The 18,554-nt window shown below is 49.8% G+C and overlaps 1 protein-coding gene across 1 annotated transcript in view; it reads left to right on the top strand.

Annotated features, from left to right (window-relative positions):
• Nucleotides 1-14,811, top strand: part of Col6a3 (collagen, type VI, alpha 3) — an 80,128-nt gene extending 65,317 nt beyond the window's left edge. Inside the window, exons 33-45 of the mRNA XM_013011834.1 lie at nt 57-89; nt 173-209; nt 302-313; nt 408-901; nt 2,315-2,411; nt 3,118-3,816; nt 5,054-5,156; nt 6,740-6,955; nt 7,163-7,248; nt 8,438-8,701; nt 9,830-9,928; nt 13,096-13,260; nt 14,057-14,811. Of these exons, the coding sequence (XP_012867288.1) occupies nt 57-89; nt 173-209; nt 302-313; nt 408-901; nt 2,315-2,411; nt 3,118-3,816; nt 5,054-5,156; nt 6,740-6,955; nt 7,163-7,248; nt 8,438-8,701; nt 9,830-9,928; nt 13,096-13,260; nt 14,057-14,094 (2,343 nt within the window). The 3' untranslated portion in view covers nt 14,095-14,811. The remainder of the gene's footprint in view (nt 1-56; nt 90-172; nt 210-301; nt 314-407; nt 902-2,314; nt 2,412-3,117; nt 3,817-5,053; nt 5,157-6,739; nt 6,956-7,162; nt 7,249-8,437; nt 8,702-9,829; nt 9,929-13,095; nt 13,261-14,056) is intronic.
• Nucleotides 14,812-18,554: the final 3,743 nt, after the last annotated feature.

Below are 18,554 nucleotides of genomic sequence, written 5' to 3'. Positions count from 1 at the left end.
CCGCCACATCACGCATGTCGGCTGTACTCTCAATTTTCCCTTGCTTGTTTTCGCAGGGTCACAAAGGCAACCGTGGTGACTCCGTGGATGTAAGTAGCATGTGTCCGGGGCAAACCATGGCCTTGTAGCCTTCTACCTGCTTTTCTCACCTGTTCTCTGTTTCCTTTTAAAGCAATGTGCCCTCATCCAAAACATCAAGGATAAATGCCGTGAGTACATCATTTTCTACATGGGTTTACGTCTGCAGTTCTCACGTAGTGGTAAACCTGTCCCTCACCTTTTCTTCTCTGTTTCCTTACAGCTTGCTGCTATGGTGAGTGGATTTTGGTGGCTTGACTTCCTTCTGGGCAAAGAAAGACCCTTCTTAGTGAGTAAGCTTGTTCTTGCGAAACCCCCACCCTTTTCAGGACCCCTGGAGTGCCCCGTCTTCCCGACAGAGCTTGCGTTTGCCTTGGACACCTCGGAAGGGGTCACTCAAGACACCTTTAGCCGCATGCGCGATGTAGTGTTGAAGATCGTGGGCGATCTGACCATTGCTGAGAGCAACTGCCCGCGGGGCGCCCGCGTGGCCGTGGTCACCTACAACAACGAGGTGACCACTGAGATCCGCTTTGCTGACTCTACGAAGAAGTCCGCCCTCCTGGACAGCATCAAGAACCTGCAGGTGGCCCTGACATCCAAGCAGCAGAGTCTGGAGACCGCCATGTCATTTGTGGCCAGAAACACATACAAGCGTGTGAGGAGCGGATTCCTGATGAGGAAAGTGGCCATTTTCTTCAGCAACAAGGCCACCAGAGACACTCCACAGCTCCAAGAGGCTGTGCTCAAGCTCTCCGACGCGGGGATCACACCCTTGTTCCTCACAAGCCAGGAAGACCGGCAGCTGGTCAATGCCTTGCAGGTCTGGCCTCTGGGGCTGTGGTGGTCTCTCCCCCTTCTTGTCTTGGAGCAGATTGTCAGATACATGGAGGTTTTGTAGTGGCTCTAAAAGATCACAGGGGCCGAGCTGGACCCCTCATGCGATTTGCAGGGTAGCTTATGCTTGTTACTGCTTCCTTCGGGCCCTCCCCCTCACTGACGGCTCTGGCTAGGCAGTGAGCCACTGTCCTCCTACCTGACTTCACAAAGCTCAGCACACAATGATCCCTCTCCCCCAGGGCTGGCCACATAGACTACATCTCTCAAAGAGATATCCCAAAGCGTCAGTGATTCTGGTATTCCCTAATGTATACACTGTGCAGATGTCCCAGCCAGCCTGTAGAGAGGCCCAGGCTACCCTTGAGCCATTCCTGTATCTTGTTGTATGTTAGAATTCAAGACCAGCACACCTGGACAATAGATAAGCAAGGCAGAAAGGAGTCTTTTATCCTTGTTCTCATCCCATGTCCATTTTGTAAGTCAGAGCTCTGTCTTTCAAGGCAGGGTGACAGCCTCTCATGGCTTTCCTTCCCATGTGGGTCTTCTGTAGTTTCTCTACTGCTGATGTCAGTGAGGGAGCTGGGCTATTGCTGCCCAACACTGCAGACCAGTTGGCGCATAGAACCCTGGGCTCAAGAGACCAGCATTCGATGCTTTTTACAATGGGCCCTTTGTGAAGATCTTGCTTAGGGTGGGCACAGCAAGGCAGGGTGAATTGTAAGTCTTCATTCATGGCTTCTACATGATCAGCAGTGGATCCATTCACTCATCGTTCATTCCTTCATTCAAAGTAGCTTTTCATGAAATGTATGATTGTCTCCAGCCATACGGAGGGCAGCAATGATTACAGCCATCATTACAGCTTCTACAAGACATCTCCTCACTTGGCTTGCTATTGTCTAAGCCAAGAGGGTGGGGAAGGGGTGGAGCTCACATTTTTCTAGCTGCTGTTGTTGCTGCAAATAGCCATGGTGCTCCCTGGCCTGGTGTTCCCATGCCTGGGGTTTTGGTCCTCAGCACCAGGAGAAAGGGGAACTTTCATCCCCAGTATTTGCTGCAGATACGACAGCACTTTACTTACAGTATCTAAGTTAGTCCTCCATACAACTCCAGGAGGAAGGCACCATTAACTTCATTTCGCAGTTGAGGAACTGGAAATGGAACCCCCAGGATTGCTTTCATTCTAGCAGAAAGAGCGCGAGAGGGATTTAGATTCTTGCCTGTTGCAATAGGATAAAACTGCCCCCTTGCTCTTGGCTTCCCCTTCTGCCTGAACCTCAGACAGGAGGCACTGGACAACAGGGGAGTCAACTCCCTGATGTGAAGTTGACTCATTCCACAGCATCTTCTCATACACACTGCTATAGCTGTCATCACCTCCTTTTGTTTCAACCAGATCAATAACACCGCTGTGGGGCACGCGCTTGTCCTGCCGGCGAGGAGGGACCTCACGGACTTCCTGAAGAACATCCTCACTTGCCACGTTTGCCTGGGTAAGGTTCCTCTCCAATGGGGGACGGCTGTCCAGCTGAAGGCGGGGCGGGAGGCGGGGGGGGGTGCGGGAGGACATTTGAGTGAGGAATTACAATCCGTGTAAAGAACTTGAGCTATGCGGAGGCTCACTGAAAAGCTCATATTTACCAGTGTAACTAGTTTTCTATTTCAAAGGGGCCTTCCAAAACAAAGCTTTCTTCTGTGGGGAAGAACAATTAATATTATAGATAACAAAGGAGAAGGTGGTCTCTGTCCAAGTTCTGACCTTAAGTTGTAGAACTGAGATGTTTGGTGTGAGTGACATTTTGGAACATATTTCTTTGAAGAAAAGAATGGCAAAGAGTTCAGGGGTTGCTTTGTTCCCAGACCCTGTTAAAATCTATGTGGGTGCTACGGTATAGCACACATATTTTCGTTTAATGATGTGTTTAATCTGGGGAGAATTAGATGACAAAAACTGAAATCTGGTTACAATTCAGAAAGCAGGACATAAATGGGTTTCCATCTATTTTTACTCTTCTGAGACAGGGTCTTAGTAAGGAGCTCAGGTTGCCTCCACCTCCCCGGTGGAGTTACAGGTGTGTGCCACCATGCCCTGTGAGTCTTCTGCTTTACGTGATAGCAGGTGTGGCCCAGACTCAGCCTCTCAAGGGGACAGGTAGCAGCAGGGTCACAGAATAAACAGGCTGCGGTGCTGCTTTCTAGATATCTGCAACATCGACCCCTCCTGCGGATTTGGCAGCTGGCGGCCGGTCTTCAGGGATAGGAGAGCAGCCGGCAGCAATGTGGACGTGGACTTGGCTTTCATCTTGGATGGCTCGGAGTCCACCACCCTGTTTCAGTTCAACGAGATGAAGAAGTACATCGGTTACCTGGTCCGGCAGCTGGAGCTGAGCCCAGACCCCAAGGGGTCCCAGCACTTTGCCAGGGTGGCTGTTGTGCAACACGCCCCCTACGAATCTGTGGGCAATGCCAGCCTGCCGCCGGTGAAGGTGGAATTCTCCCTGACGGACTATAGCTCTAAGAAGAATCTTCTGGATTTCCTCAGTAGGGGAATGAGGCAGCTACAGGGCAGGAGTGACCTGGGCAGCGCCGTCGAATACACTGTAGAGAACGTCTTTGAAAGTGCACCCAACCCTCGGGACCTGAAAATTGTGGTGCTGATGCTGACTGGCCAGCTGCAGAAGCAGCAGGTGGAGGAGGCCCAGAAAGCCATCCTGAGGGCCAAGTGCAAGGGCTACTTCTTCGTGGTTCTGGGCATCGGCAGGAAAGTGAACGTCAAGGAGGTGTATAGCTTCGCCAGTGAGCCCAACGACGTCTTCTTCAAACTAGTGGATAAGTCCACCGAGCTCAACGAAGAGCCTTTGATGCGATTTGGGAGGCTGCTACCCTCCTTTGTCGGCAGTAAGTTCTGTACCCCGCGTCACCCGCCCATCATGGCTTTACACTGGCCCATAGAAGGAGGAGGAACAAGCACAGAGAATATATCGGTGTGCTGATATAAACATGTTCGTTCATACAGTAGATAGATATTGACACCTGTCATGAGGTGCAGGTGCTTGCTTTTAGGGGTCAGAGCCAGGAACACAGAGAGAATGATCTTTGTCCCTGTGCACACATTTACCACCCCCCACCCACCAATGCCCCCCCCATCAAGTCCTAGGGCACTGTTGGTGTTCCAGAGTTTAGGCATGTGAATGGTTCAAGCACACATTTTCTGGGTGTGTCGTCAAGAAGGGTATCCCGTTAGGAGCTTTGGGGAAACCTTCCAGAAGGATCTCGCTGATCTGGCTTAGCCAGCAACCTCATGCTTAGTTCCTCTGGCTCTTGGCCTATGGGGCTTGTCTTTCCCAGAAGGCTATGGCCTCCACCTTCACAGGAAGTTCATGTCCATCTTCAAAGCTCGTCTTTATGTTGCCACTCACTCTGTGTCCCTCTCCCAAGGCCGCCTCATGGCACGCTTGGAACCTGTCGTTAGGTTGTGCATTGCCTAGCCTGCTCGTCATTTGTTTGTGGCTCTGATCCCAGGAGACTTCACGCCCCTTGGGAGATGCAGGCAGTTAAATCCCCCTGGGGCTGACACAGGGCAGGGGGAGTCAGCTGGCTGTGCACTGCACGAATGTGCAGGCCAGCACACCCATGTTTCATATTACCACTCAGCGGACGTAGCGTCCATAGGAGCAGGACTCACTGGGGGAAGGCTTGTCTCCCAGAAGATTTAGGGGGAGGGGAGGTATGAAACACCCAGCGACCAAAGTTCCTGCCTTCAGAGGATTAAAAGAAAGCACCAAGAAAACAGCAAATGTCTCTAGATTATTATTTGATGCTCAGAGTTGGTAGCTTGTTAAACACTCCACTTGATTTTCTTCTATTCTTGCCTTGAATTGAATATGTATTATCTTTAATCACCCAAATACTGCCAAATAGAACATATTGTCTTAAGACATTTTGTGGACCAAGTACCATCATACTTAATGTTTAAGATGACTGGACTGAGCATGTCTGGAAGAAGTATTAGAATCAACATTTATTGATGGGCTAAGTAAACATTATGCAATCTGTTTTTAACTCATTAGTGAACTAATTTTAACTACCCTGTGGTTCATAAATGTTTTTTTCCTCTTTTCTCTCTTTTCCCCAGGTAAACATGCTTTTTACTTGTCTCCAGATATCAAGAAACAATGTGATTGGTTCCAAGGGGACCAACCGATAAACAATGGTGTGAAGTTTGGTTACAAACAAGTGTAAGTGATTATAATCATTGCTCCAAAAATTATAGTGCTAGATGGGAAGCACTGGTCCTCCATCCAGCCCCTAACTTTATGGATGAGGATAACGAAATACAGAGAAAGCACTTCCCTAAGGTAATGTGGGCCATTCTAGAAGAATCTGTTATATCACACATTTTAGCTTCCTAACAAACTAGTGGGAACATAGTAGCAAGAATAATTTACTTGCAATTCTTGGGTTAGAAAGTTCTGGCTGGGCTCGGCTGGATGGTTCTGGTCTTTACTGGATTTCCGTAGATACTTGTGGTCATCCTTGCACTGGCTCTCTGGTCTTGGAGGATGCCAGCTGGTATGGTTTATGCCACTCCACGTGGTCTCTCACTCACCAGGACGCTACTAGCCTGGGCCTGCCCACAAGGTGAGCAGGCAGGCTTCCATTACAAAAGGCTCAAGAGTACAATGTCTCTTGACACATAAGCCAGACATGATGTATTGTTGTTTTTCACAACATTCTCCTAGCCAAAGCATGTCTAATGGCCAACCTAGATTTAAGTGGGGAGGACTAGCTCTGAGGGGAGGACCCCCAACACCACACTATGTACTGCGTAGACATGGGAAGGCCACGTGTACAAGCCATCTGCCACAGCTGAGGTCTCAAAGTGGTTACTCTTGTGAGAAAGTGATGGTGGCAGCAACATGGAGCCCTGTGCATATTCTTCTAGGCCTCTTTCTCAGGCACGGTGGTGCTGGTACTGCTTGAGTAGATTCATTAGTTCTGCTTTTCTATCCTTGAAATGAATTCATCGTTTCTCTGGGATAGTCCCTATAGTTGGCTCACACTCCTTATCTATAGAAGAACAGACTGGACAAAATAACCTAGAATTTGAAGTTTTGTAACTAATCAGCTTGAAATTTTACTGCATGTGGCATCTAGCACGATGCTCACCCATCAAATAATTGGATTTTCATCTAAAAGCAAGAACCAAGTGTGGGTCCGTGCTATTGTGTTGTTGTGTGTTGTTGCTATTCTACAGTGACATGGTCTACATAGTAGACCAAGAAATTATATTGAAGAAACTAACATGCACAGAAATTAATGTAAACAGATGTGCACTTGAAGGACAAGCAGACTTCATATGAAGCTGACTATGTAACCTTCCAGTGCGAGCCGCTTGGTTGCATGGATACTTTCTTACAGCGAAAATAGCTATAGCTGATTTCATTTTTATGTAAGTTTCAGGCTACAGAGTTCATTTCATAAATGGTTATAATTAGATCATTGTTGGATACAATTTATTATTCCCTTTAACTCCCTTCATGTTTTTTTTCATACATTGGTAATAAGAGATCTGATACATTTTAGTATAATGCAAACTTTATTTTGAATGGTTCTGTTTCTACAGGCTGTTTGTATCTTCTCTTAATGACTCAGATTCCAAGAAGTTTAATAGAGGGCATACTATTGATTCATAATCTATAAAAACTACACACTCACACTGCTAGCATAGAGCATCCACGTAGTTCAGGGGGCTTTGTCTGTGTGTTTTAGATAGTAGGCGAATGTACAGGAAGAGGTAATATCTAATTTGTTTGAACAGAAACATTCCAAACAATGTTACTTCAAGCCCTACCATGAAGCCTGTGACCACCACAACACCCACCACTATTGTCAGTCTGCCTCCCGCGAAGCCAGCTCCTGCGAAGCCAGCGGCCCCCAGCACAGCCACAGTCAGGCCTGCAGTGGCTGCGAAGCCAGCGGCCTCGAAGCCTGCAGTGGCAAAGCCATCCGCGGTGAGACCACCTGCCGCGGCTGCCCCAAGGCCAGCCCCTCCCAAGCCAGAGGCCCCCAGGCCACCGCAGCCCAAGCCCGTTGCTACCAAACCAGAAGCCAAGCCAGCCTCTACCAAACCAGAAGCCAAACCAGCCTCTACCAAACCAGAAGCCAAACCAGCCTCTACCAAACCAGAAGCCAAGCCAGCCTCTACCAAACCAGAAGCCAAGCCAGCCTCTACCAAACCAGAAGCCAAACCAGCTGCCACTAAGCCAGAGGCCCCCAGGCCACAGGCCAAACCAGCCATCACCAAGCCGGCCATGGCTAAACCTGTAGGTAAGGAAGCCCTGGTTGGAGCTGCCGTGTTGTTACACCCTCATCTGCCGCCCTGGGCCTGGCCCCTGTGTCCTGCTCATTTGTGGTCCCCAGTCTGGGGTATGCACAGTGGGATGATGTGTTGTTAAAGGGATCAGCCCCAGTGCGGGGCTGCCACAGCATCATTTCTGTCTTCTTCTGTATTTGAAGGAAGTCTCATCTAACACACTTTGAGGCTTGTGAGGTCCCTGAGAAGTAGGCTCCAGTTCTGACACCTTCTTCACCTGCTCCCTCCCTAGCTTCACCTCCGTTCCCCTCACCCTGCCCTGGCTGGGCATGGGCTGGATGCTCCCATCCTCCATGGGATGCCAGTCCAAGCTGCCGGCTTGTCTGGCAGTCCAGTTGTCTAAGCCAATGGACTGAGGTTCTAAGGGGGATTGTGTTCTGTGTAGAGTGAGAAGGAAGGAAGAATCAATCCTTGGTTCTTCGGCTGTGGAGGCAGATGATTCTATGCATTTTTGGAGCCAGCTCCCCCCGCCTCTTTTGGTTGGTCTTGGGTCTTGAACTCTGGGCCTGGTTGCTGTCCCTGAGCTCAAGGTGAGTGCTTTACCATTTGAGCCACAGCACCACTTCCAGTTTTCTGGTGGTTAATTGGAGATAAGAGTCTCACAGACATTTCTGCCCAGGCTGGCTTTGAACCACGATCCTCAGATCTCAGCCTCCTTGCTTCCTTAAAATATGATGCAGGAAATTCTGATGGAGCCCTTGGTGGTCATAAACTTTCTCCTTGCCCTTCGGCCGTGGTCAAAGAAAGAAACCCCAAATTGTGCACTGTGGCAGTTTCAGAGTGTTTAGTTCAGAACGAGACCTTGAATGATGAACCTTTCCACAAACACTGACCGTTCCCAAGCTTGCTCTTCAGAGCCGGGGGGCTCATGAGACCCAGAGTGTGTTAGGGTATTGATTTTGTCAGAGAAGATGCTAGAAGATACTACAGAAGACTACTCAAGTTGCAGAGCCAGATGAGAGCAGACTGCGTGTGCTTATGAAAACATGGGAGCCATCTTATTTTGTGAGCAGCAAGAAGATGGAAATCCCTTTAAAATAATTTTGTGTCATCTCCTGCACACGTCTCTTTCTCTGCTCTGCCCCCTGTGATAGGGGCTGGGAGGTTTGATTTTCACGTGGGCCCTCTGCTTTGGTCTTTCAGTTCAAGCGTCCCGCGAAGTCCAGGTGTCAGAGATCACGGAGAACAGTGCCAAACTCTCCTGGGAGAGGCCCGAGCCGCCCAGTTCTTATTTTTACGACCTCACCATCACCTCGGCCCACGACCAGTCCCTGGTTCTGCGGCAGAACCTCACGGTCACCAGCCGCATCGTCGGGGGCCTGCGGGCCGGGCAGACGTACCACGTGGCGGTGGTGTGCTCCCTGCGCTCTCAGGTCCGGGCCTTCTACCAGGGCAGCTTCAGCACGCGTGAGTACGGCCTGCTCCACGCAAGGACATCAGCTCCAACGGGAGACATCAAGTGGGGCAGAAAAGTAGCAGTGATTTATTGACTAAGAAATAAAAACACAAAATCCTGGGTGCTTCGCTTGCACCCTGGTTTTGTATAACAACACGGAGGAAGATCAGCTCCCCCACCCGCAATGTGCGCCCATCATTACACCTGGGCTGCTGGGTGGAGGAAACCAGATGCGCTGGGCCTGAGCAGGGGCCAGGCAGGGCTGGGCCTGAGCGTGAAGTGTCCGGGGTAGAAGCAGGGAAGTAGGGCTTCCGTTCAGGCCAAGGCTCTGCCGCTGCCACACTGACGGTTTCCGTGTGTGGTGACACTGATTCTTTAGAGCGTAATGGAGGAGTCCGTGATGTCTTGTGACCCCTGGTCTGTGGGTGTCCGCAGCCCAAGCAGAGGCTCCTCCAAGCCCAGCAGTCCTGTGCTCTTCAGACTCCATCTGTCCACCACCCGCACACACCTTTCCAGCCTTCCTGGTTTTCCTTTTCCTCCTTGCTTTAGACCTGAGGACTCTCTGTGTCACCCATGCTGTTCTTGAAAACCTGTGCTCAAGTGGTCACCTGCCTCAGTCTCCTGAGGAGCTGGGACTACAGACATGGACCCCTATGCTAGGCTTTTCCAGCCTTTCTTGGTCACTCACAGGCCTTGCTTTCTCTTCTTTCTGAATTCTGGCTTCCCGTGCTGTTCTTCTTGGCCCCTCTCTGTGGGGAGAAGCCCCTCTTCTCGCTGTGTGGGTGTGAATCGCACAGGGGAAAGATCCTGAGGCCAGGAATGCCCACAGCCACCAGGAGTGAGACCCATGGCCCTGGTGGTACAACGACCATCTCAACCTGAGCATTCCATGCTCTTGGATGGTGGCAGAGGAGATGATGTGGGGCATGAGATGATCTGTCCCAGGCTTTGGGGTTTCCTCCATTTGCTTGTTAATGGATGATGTAACCTGTATACCACAGCGTCGGCAGTGTGCACACGACCCTTACAATAGACAATCATTAGATAAAGCATTTATCAAGAAAAACAAGCCCTAATTGGTCTCTGAGGAGTCCCTGGTCCACTGGTTTCTACTATTCACATGTATTTTTCTTTTGTAGAGAAAATTCAGCCTCCACCTGTACAGTCAGTGCAGACAGCGTCTAGTTCCGCCACCAACCTCATAGTGAACACGAAACCATTGGATTTCACTCAAACAGGTGAGCCGTAAAGAGATCAGGTCCACTCGAGGTACGGGGAAGGTGCTCCAAGAACAGGAGGGCTTCTGAAGTCCCGACTCTAGGATCCCCTTGGGGCTAGTTCTGTGAGTTCTAGGGGGGAAGTTCCAAATCAGCTCTGAGGAGCCCTCCTGGGATTCACTCACAAACTTGCTATTCCAAATGAAGATGCATCTTCCTGTTACTAGACTCGGGAAGGTGGATGGCAGCCGCTTCCCAGGTGTAAGCAGGACCCGGTGGCCACTGGTCCCTTCCCCTGTGCTTGGCTAGACTGCTAGGGTCTGTGATGCCACAGGATAAGGGCTCCAGGTTACTGGGGAGGCTCCCGAAATGGAACTCGATGTCTCCGAGTGCCCCTCACCCTACACCTCCATGCCACTGGTCTTTTTGGGACAAGAAGGGAGAAGTCACTTGGCCCTTAAGTTGCTGGGATGCTGTCATCCAGGGAGGGGCTTCCCCGTGTCCGTGTAATTAAGGAGTTAATCCAGCATACCCCTCCACGGGTCAGATCTGTGTAGGCATGTAGCATCACAAGCATGCAGGTGACCATGCAGGGCAGGATGTGGGAAGTATTATACACATTGATGTTTAGTACAGGTAAATAAACAACCTCCCACCGAACCAAAGATGAATTATAGCTTGCTTTTGGAGACAAGTTTAAGAACTATGTTAGAAATAGCCATGTGTTTTTCAAACTTCTCTAGGCCTTCTAATGGAAAGACAGATAGAAAACTAGGAAGCTTGCTCGCTTTTTTTCTTCCTTCCTTCCTTCCTTTCTTCCTTCCTTCCTCCCTTTCATTCTTTCTCTCATTCTTTCTGTCCTTCTATTGCTATGCCAGTCCTGGGGTTTGAACTCAGGGCCTGGGCACTGTCCCTGAGCTTCTTTTGCTCAAGGCTAGTGCTCTACCATTTGAGCCATGGCACCACTTCTGGCCTTTTCTGTGTATGTGATACTGAGCAATAGAACCCAGGCCTTCATGCATGCTAGGCGAGCACTCTACCACTGAGCCACCTTCCCAGCCCTAGGAAGCTTTCTTTGAATAGACTTGTATAGAAACTAGCCAAGAATTCATGGTTGATTGAGCCAACTTAAATTTTAACTGCATGGGGGTTGTATCACAAAAGACTTGAAAGAATTTGAATTTATGACAGTTCAACTTAAACTTCAAAATGGAAGTAGGCATGTGTACTGAGGGTTGGAGGTAAGAAAGAAAACTTTTGATTTCTGCCCACAAGCATTCTTCCCAGTCTCACAGTCCTGCCTGGTGGGAGCCTTGCCCACCACCCTCCGCCCTCCGCCCTCTACCCTCTGCCCACCAGTGCAGTCTGAGCTATCCTGACAAGGATTCCCCCAGCCCCACATATATCCCAAGAGATCTGACCTCAGAGCCAAGCCACAGGGAACTCACTGGATTTTCCTCCAAGATGTAGGTCAGCGAAGGCCCAGCTCTCACTTCACAGCCCTATTTCCTTCTCTAGCTGGTTTTACCCCCCACCCTGTGGGAAACGGACTGTTTTCTAGAAAATTCTTGCTTCATTGAGAGAAGATAGCTTGGAGTAACTCCTAGACAGCAAGATTCAGGGATGTTGTGGGCTCCTTTATGTGTGGTCCAGAGGAGAAGCTATATAAACAGTGTCTACTCAACATAAACATCACAATCTTGAATACAAATCTGGCAAAGCTGTTCTGTTTTTAAATATAGAGTTCCAAGTTTCAGAATTACAGTCATTCTGATCTGGATGCGGGGTGTGTGTATGTGTGTGTGTGTGTGTGTGTGTGTGTTTGTGTGTGTGTTCTGGGAATTAAGCCCAGGGCTTCACTTATGATAGGGAATCATTGTACCCTTGAGCTAAACCCCAGTTCTTTTGTTTGTATTTTGTTTTTGAGATAGAATATTCTAACTTTGTATGGACTGGCATTGAGTACTCAATCCTGTTACCTCCATTTCTCCAAGTAACTGGGATTACAGAAGTGTGCCACCACACCTAGCTTGATTTAATACATAGGTCTTCCCTTCCATATGATAGGGATTATTTCACAAATTGGGGCTTGATTTTCCTGCAGACAGTTTGATACAGGTGAATCTAAAATCTGGCACCTGCCGCATTGGTGAGTCTCCGGGTCTCAGACTGGTGTTGCATGTGTTCTCGTATCATTTCCTGTGTGTGAGCATGGCTATGCTTGTGTGTGGGATGTGGAGACACGGATGGTGGAGGTGGTGTTTTGAGGGGAAAGCTGGAAGATTCTTCACACAAGCATGTATTATCTGCTCCAAGGGTGTTTATTTATTTATATATTTTTAGCTTCAGATAACAGTTGGCATCCATGTATCTCTTTCCCAGAACATGTCGGAGTTTTCCAGAAAGTTCTGTAAACAGAAGCTTCACTGTGCACGTAAACTTCCCTCTGCAGATTTTGAAGAGACCTCAGGGCTCCGTGTGTATTGCAAACATAAACTTACTTATTGGGGCCAATGCTTCTAGGACTTCCAAACTGCTGTGCTCTGGGGGCATTCCTGCTGACACGAGCTCATGCTCAGTGCTAGTTCTCAGTGCTCCTGTCCTGTGGCTGGTCAGGAAGGTGCCCATCCTGTCACACACCTGTACCTACACATCACGTGGAGCTTTGTTTGCAACTGGCATCTGCTTGGTGTGTTGTGAAATGTGGAGACTCTTTTGGAAGGCTATTCTGGCATACTTTAGATGCCACTTTGCTAATGAGTAGAAAGGCCTGTGGTCTCTGAATTGTAGTTTATATAGAGAAGGAATCAGAGAGCAGAATGACCTACAGACTGGAAAGAGGGAGACACATTTTCTTTAAAAATTACATATATGTATGTGTGTGTATGTATTCCATTATTCAAGTAGTTGAACAGAGGTTTCTATTTAACATGCCAATCTATAAGTATAATGCGCTGATCAATGTCCGCCATCCCATCCTCCTCCTCCACTTCTCCAACCCTCACCCATCCTCTCCAGTCAAATTATCCAACAACACAGAATGTCTAGGATTCGGAGTGTACCATATAAAGGCCTTTCAGAAGTCTGACTTATTCCTTGAAGGACCCGGGGATTAGCCAGAAGCCCTTCAGTGTGGTGATGAGTCTGCCTGCCCCAGCTCTGACGCCTTTCTCCTCTTGATGTTTTAGATATATGTATGTTGCCCAAGGACACTGGAACATGCAGAAAATTCGTGGTGGCCTGGTACTATGACTATCACAACAAAAGCTGCGGGAGGTTTTGGTTTGGAGGCTGTGGGGGCAACGAGAACAGATTTGACTCACAGGAAGCATGCGAAGCTGTTTGTGCTCCTGGTAAGTCCCTGTACTTTGTGGTAGTAGCTGTGATAAATAAGAGAGAGATCGAGGTCAATAACTACCCTTGGAAAATATGCAAATCTACAGTGTCTATGAGATCTGAAACAAAGAAGACAAATTATATATTTTTTTTCAAAGAAAGCATATTAAAAATACACAAAATAATAAGTTCCACCCAAAAAGCACACATGAAATTCATTTTTTGAATTATTATTTTGTTTCCTAAAACACATACTTGTATTATTGCCAGTGAAGAAACACCCGGTCGACTCTTGGTCACTCTTCAGAAATGTTATCAAGTCTTTATTACTCATAGAATGTTGTAGCAAGCATGGTTATTGGGGAAGTAATACAGTGATCAATTACAGAAAACACTAAAGATAAATACTCCCATATGTTCATCTTTAAGTAATTTTGCTTCTTGTGAATAATAATGTTAGCACCAAGGCTATTCAATATTTCTATCATCTTGAACACTCCCCCAATTGGCAGGAAAATAGAAGAAAGTAGGACTGGAACCAGGGTCAGGCCAGAGCAGGGAAGGGGAAAGGGTCAGCTGGCATAAAGGCCAAGGGATGAATCAGCCATGTGAATGCAGTCAGATTAAACAGAGGCCCCAACCCAAAGCCAAGAAAGCCCTGGGGAGCCAGCGACAGTACTAAACAGGAAGGGAGACAGAGAAGAAGACCGAGGCTGTCTTTTTGTCAGTAACATGGCTTTTATTTCTGTCTCATCTCTCCACACTCTCCCTCCCCCCTTCCCCCACCCCAACTCTCCCTCCATCCACTCTCAGGGCTCACCAAACCAGTCATCAATGTGATCGGCACCTAGGCGTGGCTGGCCAGCAACACATACCTCTTGAGAAGAAGGAAGCAGCCATTTCCAACGGTCGCTGTAGAAGCCGGGGCAGACTCCCCGGCGCCAGGCATTTTCCGGCTTTGATGGACACTCGACCTTGGGAGGAAGCCTTCTGCTCTGCCGCTCCACCTGTCTCTATGGTGCTAACTGTGTCTGTGGAGCCCTTGCTGTCTCCAGACAGTTCCATCGTATACTTTGAACTATTGTGTAATAGTTAGCCAATGCTGGTGTTTATGTGAACATTCCTATGCATTCAAATCCCCTCTGGAGTTTCCTGTTACACTTGTTCTGGGAAAATTTAAGTTCTAGAAAATAATTCCAATGTCACAGCTCCTTTTTATATACTTCTGCTTGATTCATTTTTTTTTCTTAGTTAAGCACGGCTGTAGATGGAAAAACAAAAATCCAACTTTTTTCCTTCCCCACCCTCTAGACTGCTGGATTAGCTCATTTTCTTATTCTAAATCCTCCAACAAATGGTCTAGTTAGAATGAGGCAAACCCCATTGATCTGTGTGCACTGTTTGGGACCAAAGCCTTAATTAAGGATTGAAAGAAAGTCATCATAGAGAATATTTTTGGAATTCCTTTAGTGTGTTATTTTTGGGGGGGAGTCCAGGGAGGGGTAGGGTTTAATTTTAAAATCTTTAGGAAATTTATACAAAGAAACTTTTTAATAAAGTATATTGAAAGTGTCATGGCTTGGTGTTCTTGGCTGTTCTACTTCCGTAGCCTTTATATTGTCAGAACCACCCGAGGCTGGGGGAGTTTGGCCCGGCCCCAGGTCTGGTCCAAGACAGAGCCCTGTGGGCAGCGTGTCTCGGGTCAGCTTAGCGGCAGTTCTTGTGTGGTGGATCAGGCACACATACCAGCGCTCCGGGGCCAGCCCACCTCCTCCTTGCTGGGGCTCTGGGGTCTTTCAGCCTGGCTTTCATTCTGCTCACTACTTTTGGGTGACACCAAAGCCTCAGAACCCCCCCTTTCCTGGCCCTCTCTGTATTGATTCTTCATTTGACAGTGACAGAAACACAATGTTTCTCGTGGACTCCAGTACTATTTAGGAGTCTCTGTGTAAGATTTGGGCTTTTTAAGAGGATGTATTTTTCTCCTTAAAGATAATTCCCTACTGTCTTCAGAAATCACACACACACACACACACACACACACACACACACACACACACACACACACATCAACAGGTGTGCCTGAATCCCTCTTAGGGAGGAAGTGGAATTTGTTGGGCAAATATACATCGATAGAACCTGACAGGTGCTGGGGGCAGAGCCCAGGGCTCGTGTGTCACCAGGGGTGTCTTGTGCACAGTTAGGGCTGGTCTGCAAGGAGGGCAGGAAGAGGAGCCAGGGAGTGGGGGGGGGCAGCAGTGGTGGCAGGCTTGTTCCAGGATGCTGACCTTGTGTCATAAACACCATGGTTCCAAGTGTTTTGCGGGACACTTCTAAGTCCTCAGAGTGGGTGCCTCTTTGTAGAAGCTGGGGAAGGAGCTGGGCTTTGAGGTCAGGTCACTGTGTGATCACATGAACAGGCCAGGGGTGGGGCAGTAAGTGGGGGCTAAGGATGGCTCTTGGTTATTTGTGTTGTCTTGGGAGGGCCCTAGGGATGCCTAGCCTATGATGCTGAGTTTACACGTCGCTTGTCGGGACTGTGGGGTGCAGGGGAACATCTAAGGGGCTTGGAGGAACTGTTAGCTTTGGGGGAACTGTCGGCTCTGGGGTCTTCTCCTCATCCCTCAGAGCCAGGTGGTCTCCCCTGGTCTTCAGAAAGCCCCTGCAATGCATCTCTCTGGCATGGTCTGAGCGATCTGGGGCTTTTCAGAAGCAGCCCTTTCCACCTGTGTCTGCCCATACAGCCCTCAGGTTGAGATCGTCAATCTAAGCGGTCTCCTTGGACCAAAGGGTGTGGTGGGGCAGAGAAGAGGCGGCTCTGTGGTGCGGTGGGTGAAGCGGTCTCTTCAACTAGTCCCTAGAGCTGCTGTAACCTAATGCAAATGAGGGATGCTTCCTCTCAGGTCGTCAGGGCTGAAAGGCCAAAACCAAGAAGTACTGCTCCCACTGAAGCACACGGGGGAGGTGCTCCCCTCCTCTCTTCCTCTCACTCTGGGGTGGCCGAGGCCCCGGGGCTTCTCTTCCTGCAGTTGCTCCCCACCGGTCTCGGTGTTGACATTTACATCGCTTCTCTCTGTGTGCTGTTGTCTTCACGTGGGTGTCTTCCTATAGGGACCCTGGGTTTCTGCCCTACTCCAGAGTGACATCATCTTCACTAATTAAGTCTGCCATTACTCTGTTTCCAAAGACCATCCTGACATGTTGGGATGGAGTTAGGATTCTGTCTTTTCTTGGTAGGTGATGCTATTCAACCCACAGCACTGTCTTAGTATTGCCACCACCTGCTTCGACTCCCTTGCTGGTGCTGTAGCTCGGGTGAGGAGAACTCTGCCAACGCCCACATTTCCTCATCATTCTTGGTTACAGAGACTGCCACTACTGAACCTTAAGGTGGAGTCTTGCCCATCTATAATGTAAGCCTTGGGTTCTGGGCATGCTTGACTCTTGGCTCTGGATCACGTTTGAGTGGGAAGTCCATGGCCTGACCTCCTCCTTTGTCATCTGGTCTACAGAGGACCACGTTGGAAGTCTTTACTGGACTCCAGGAAGAGATCTGAGCTGAAGTCTGCCCATTGCTGCCTCTCCTGCCCTGCCCCGCCCCTGCTCCCCTCCGCAGGAGGAACATAAGGCTCTCTGGAGGAATGTGGGGCCTAGCTTTGATGAATTCTTCCCCCCAGGCTCTTGGTGCTACTTTCTTTATCCAGTGGAATCCCCTTTGCAGGATACAAGGAAGTTAGCTCTAACCTCCCTCATTGAAGGGGTCACTTAACCCACAGGAAACTCACATGACCTTCCCCCTGTCTTTCTGGCCAACCACTGCATCCCTTCGATGGTCCAGTGTTTGGGCATGAGGTCAGTGGAGAGCTGAGTTCCAGCCCTGGCCGCAGTGGTGGTGGGAAGGAGTGATTCAGACATACTTGTGCACCGTTTTGTACGACTTGAGTATGGCCGTAAGGATTTGTTGGACTCTGGCTGCAGAGAAGGATGGGTTGGACACCTCTCCATCCTCTATGTGCGGAGAGGGGAGTGTGCAGCCTCTTAGCGCTGTCCCTACAGGCCACCAGGTCTGTCTCCTTCAGTCCCTTTCTGTCTTGCAGTGACTGTGGTGTGTTCAGCTCAGTGCTCCGAGCCGTGCCTTAGTGATGGTTGGCCTCTGGGAAAACGGAGTCCATCCGGAGCCCAACACAAAACCTTCACAGGATGTAAGAAACAGAGAGTTGGGGAGCTGCATTTTCCTTAGTGGATTCTGATTCGCCCATAAAATGGGCTGGGTGTTGTCACACCCCGAAGCCATTTCCTGAGTTCCCTCAGAGGCAGCTAGGGAAGCAGGCGGGGAAGGGGGGCACTGTTAGAACCTGGGACGCCAGCTCCCGCTGCAAGGGCTGGAGAATGAGCGCACAGGGGAGCCCGGGACCACCGTGGCCCAGGACCTCACAGCCCAGCTCAGGGGTGAGGGAGTCGGGGCTGGTGTGAAAGCCTCCCTCTGCGGGGCTGGCTTTCCTTGCGTGCACACGGCCCCTTGCACACACAGCCCAGGGGGCCTTGAGTAAAGAATGCCCTTTGCAGAGATTTGCAGTCTCCAGGCTCAGGGAAATGATGTGGCTGGTGTCCGTGGCTGTCCCATGGGTCTGTTCCAGGCATCTGCAAATGAACTGGTCCACGAATGGCAGAGAAGGGCCCTGTGCTCTGCTCCTTCCTGCGTGCCCATCCCACCACCCTAACCCCTATGCACGGCTCCCCGCACCTGGCCCTGGGCTGCATGCTCGGAACAGCACACCGAAGCCTCACCTGTGTCAGAGCAGGAGATGACCAGGTGGCGGGGTCCGCGGCAAGCCAGCAAGGCCCTGCTCGGCCTGCGCTCTGTGGACCTGCAAGGATCCGCTGGGAGCTGGGACAGGAAGGGGTCCTGAGTGATGCATGCGCCAGAGCCGAACACACAGAGCAGGCCTGTTGCCGAGAATGAGGGACGATGTACGATGTGCGATGTACAGTGTATGATGTACGAAGCCGAGAGAGAGCGGCTCTTTCATGAACCCACACCTGGAAAGCAGGAGGAGGGCTGAGGCAGAGAGCCACAAGCACCTCGAGGTTTAGTCTTTGCAACAAGAAGAGGAACCAAATGCGTGGGCACAGGTGTAAGCGGGTGTGTGGAATCAGAAGTCAGAATATGACTATGGTTCCGATTCCTCAAGTGAAAGAGGACAGGCTGAACTGCAGGAGGGAAGGGGCTGGTGAGCAGCGGGCAGAGCGGGCCTCTCGGGAGGGAAGGGGCTGGTGAGCAGCGGGCAGAGCGGGCCTCTCGGGAGGGAAG

This window comes from Dipodomys ordii, unplaced genomic scaffold (assembly GCF_000151885.1).
Source record: "Dipodomys ordii isolate 6190 unplaced genomic scaffold, Dord_2.0 Scaffold1, whole genome shotgun sequence".
Lineage (NCBI taxonomy): Eukaryota > Metazoa > Chordata > Mammalia > Rodentia > Heteromyidae > Dipodomys > Dipodomys ordii.
This window is presented reverse-complemented; position numbering and strand designations above follow the sequence as displayed.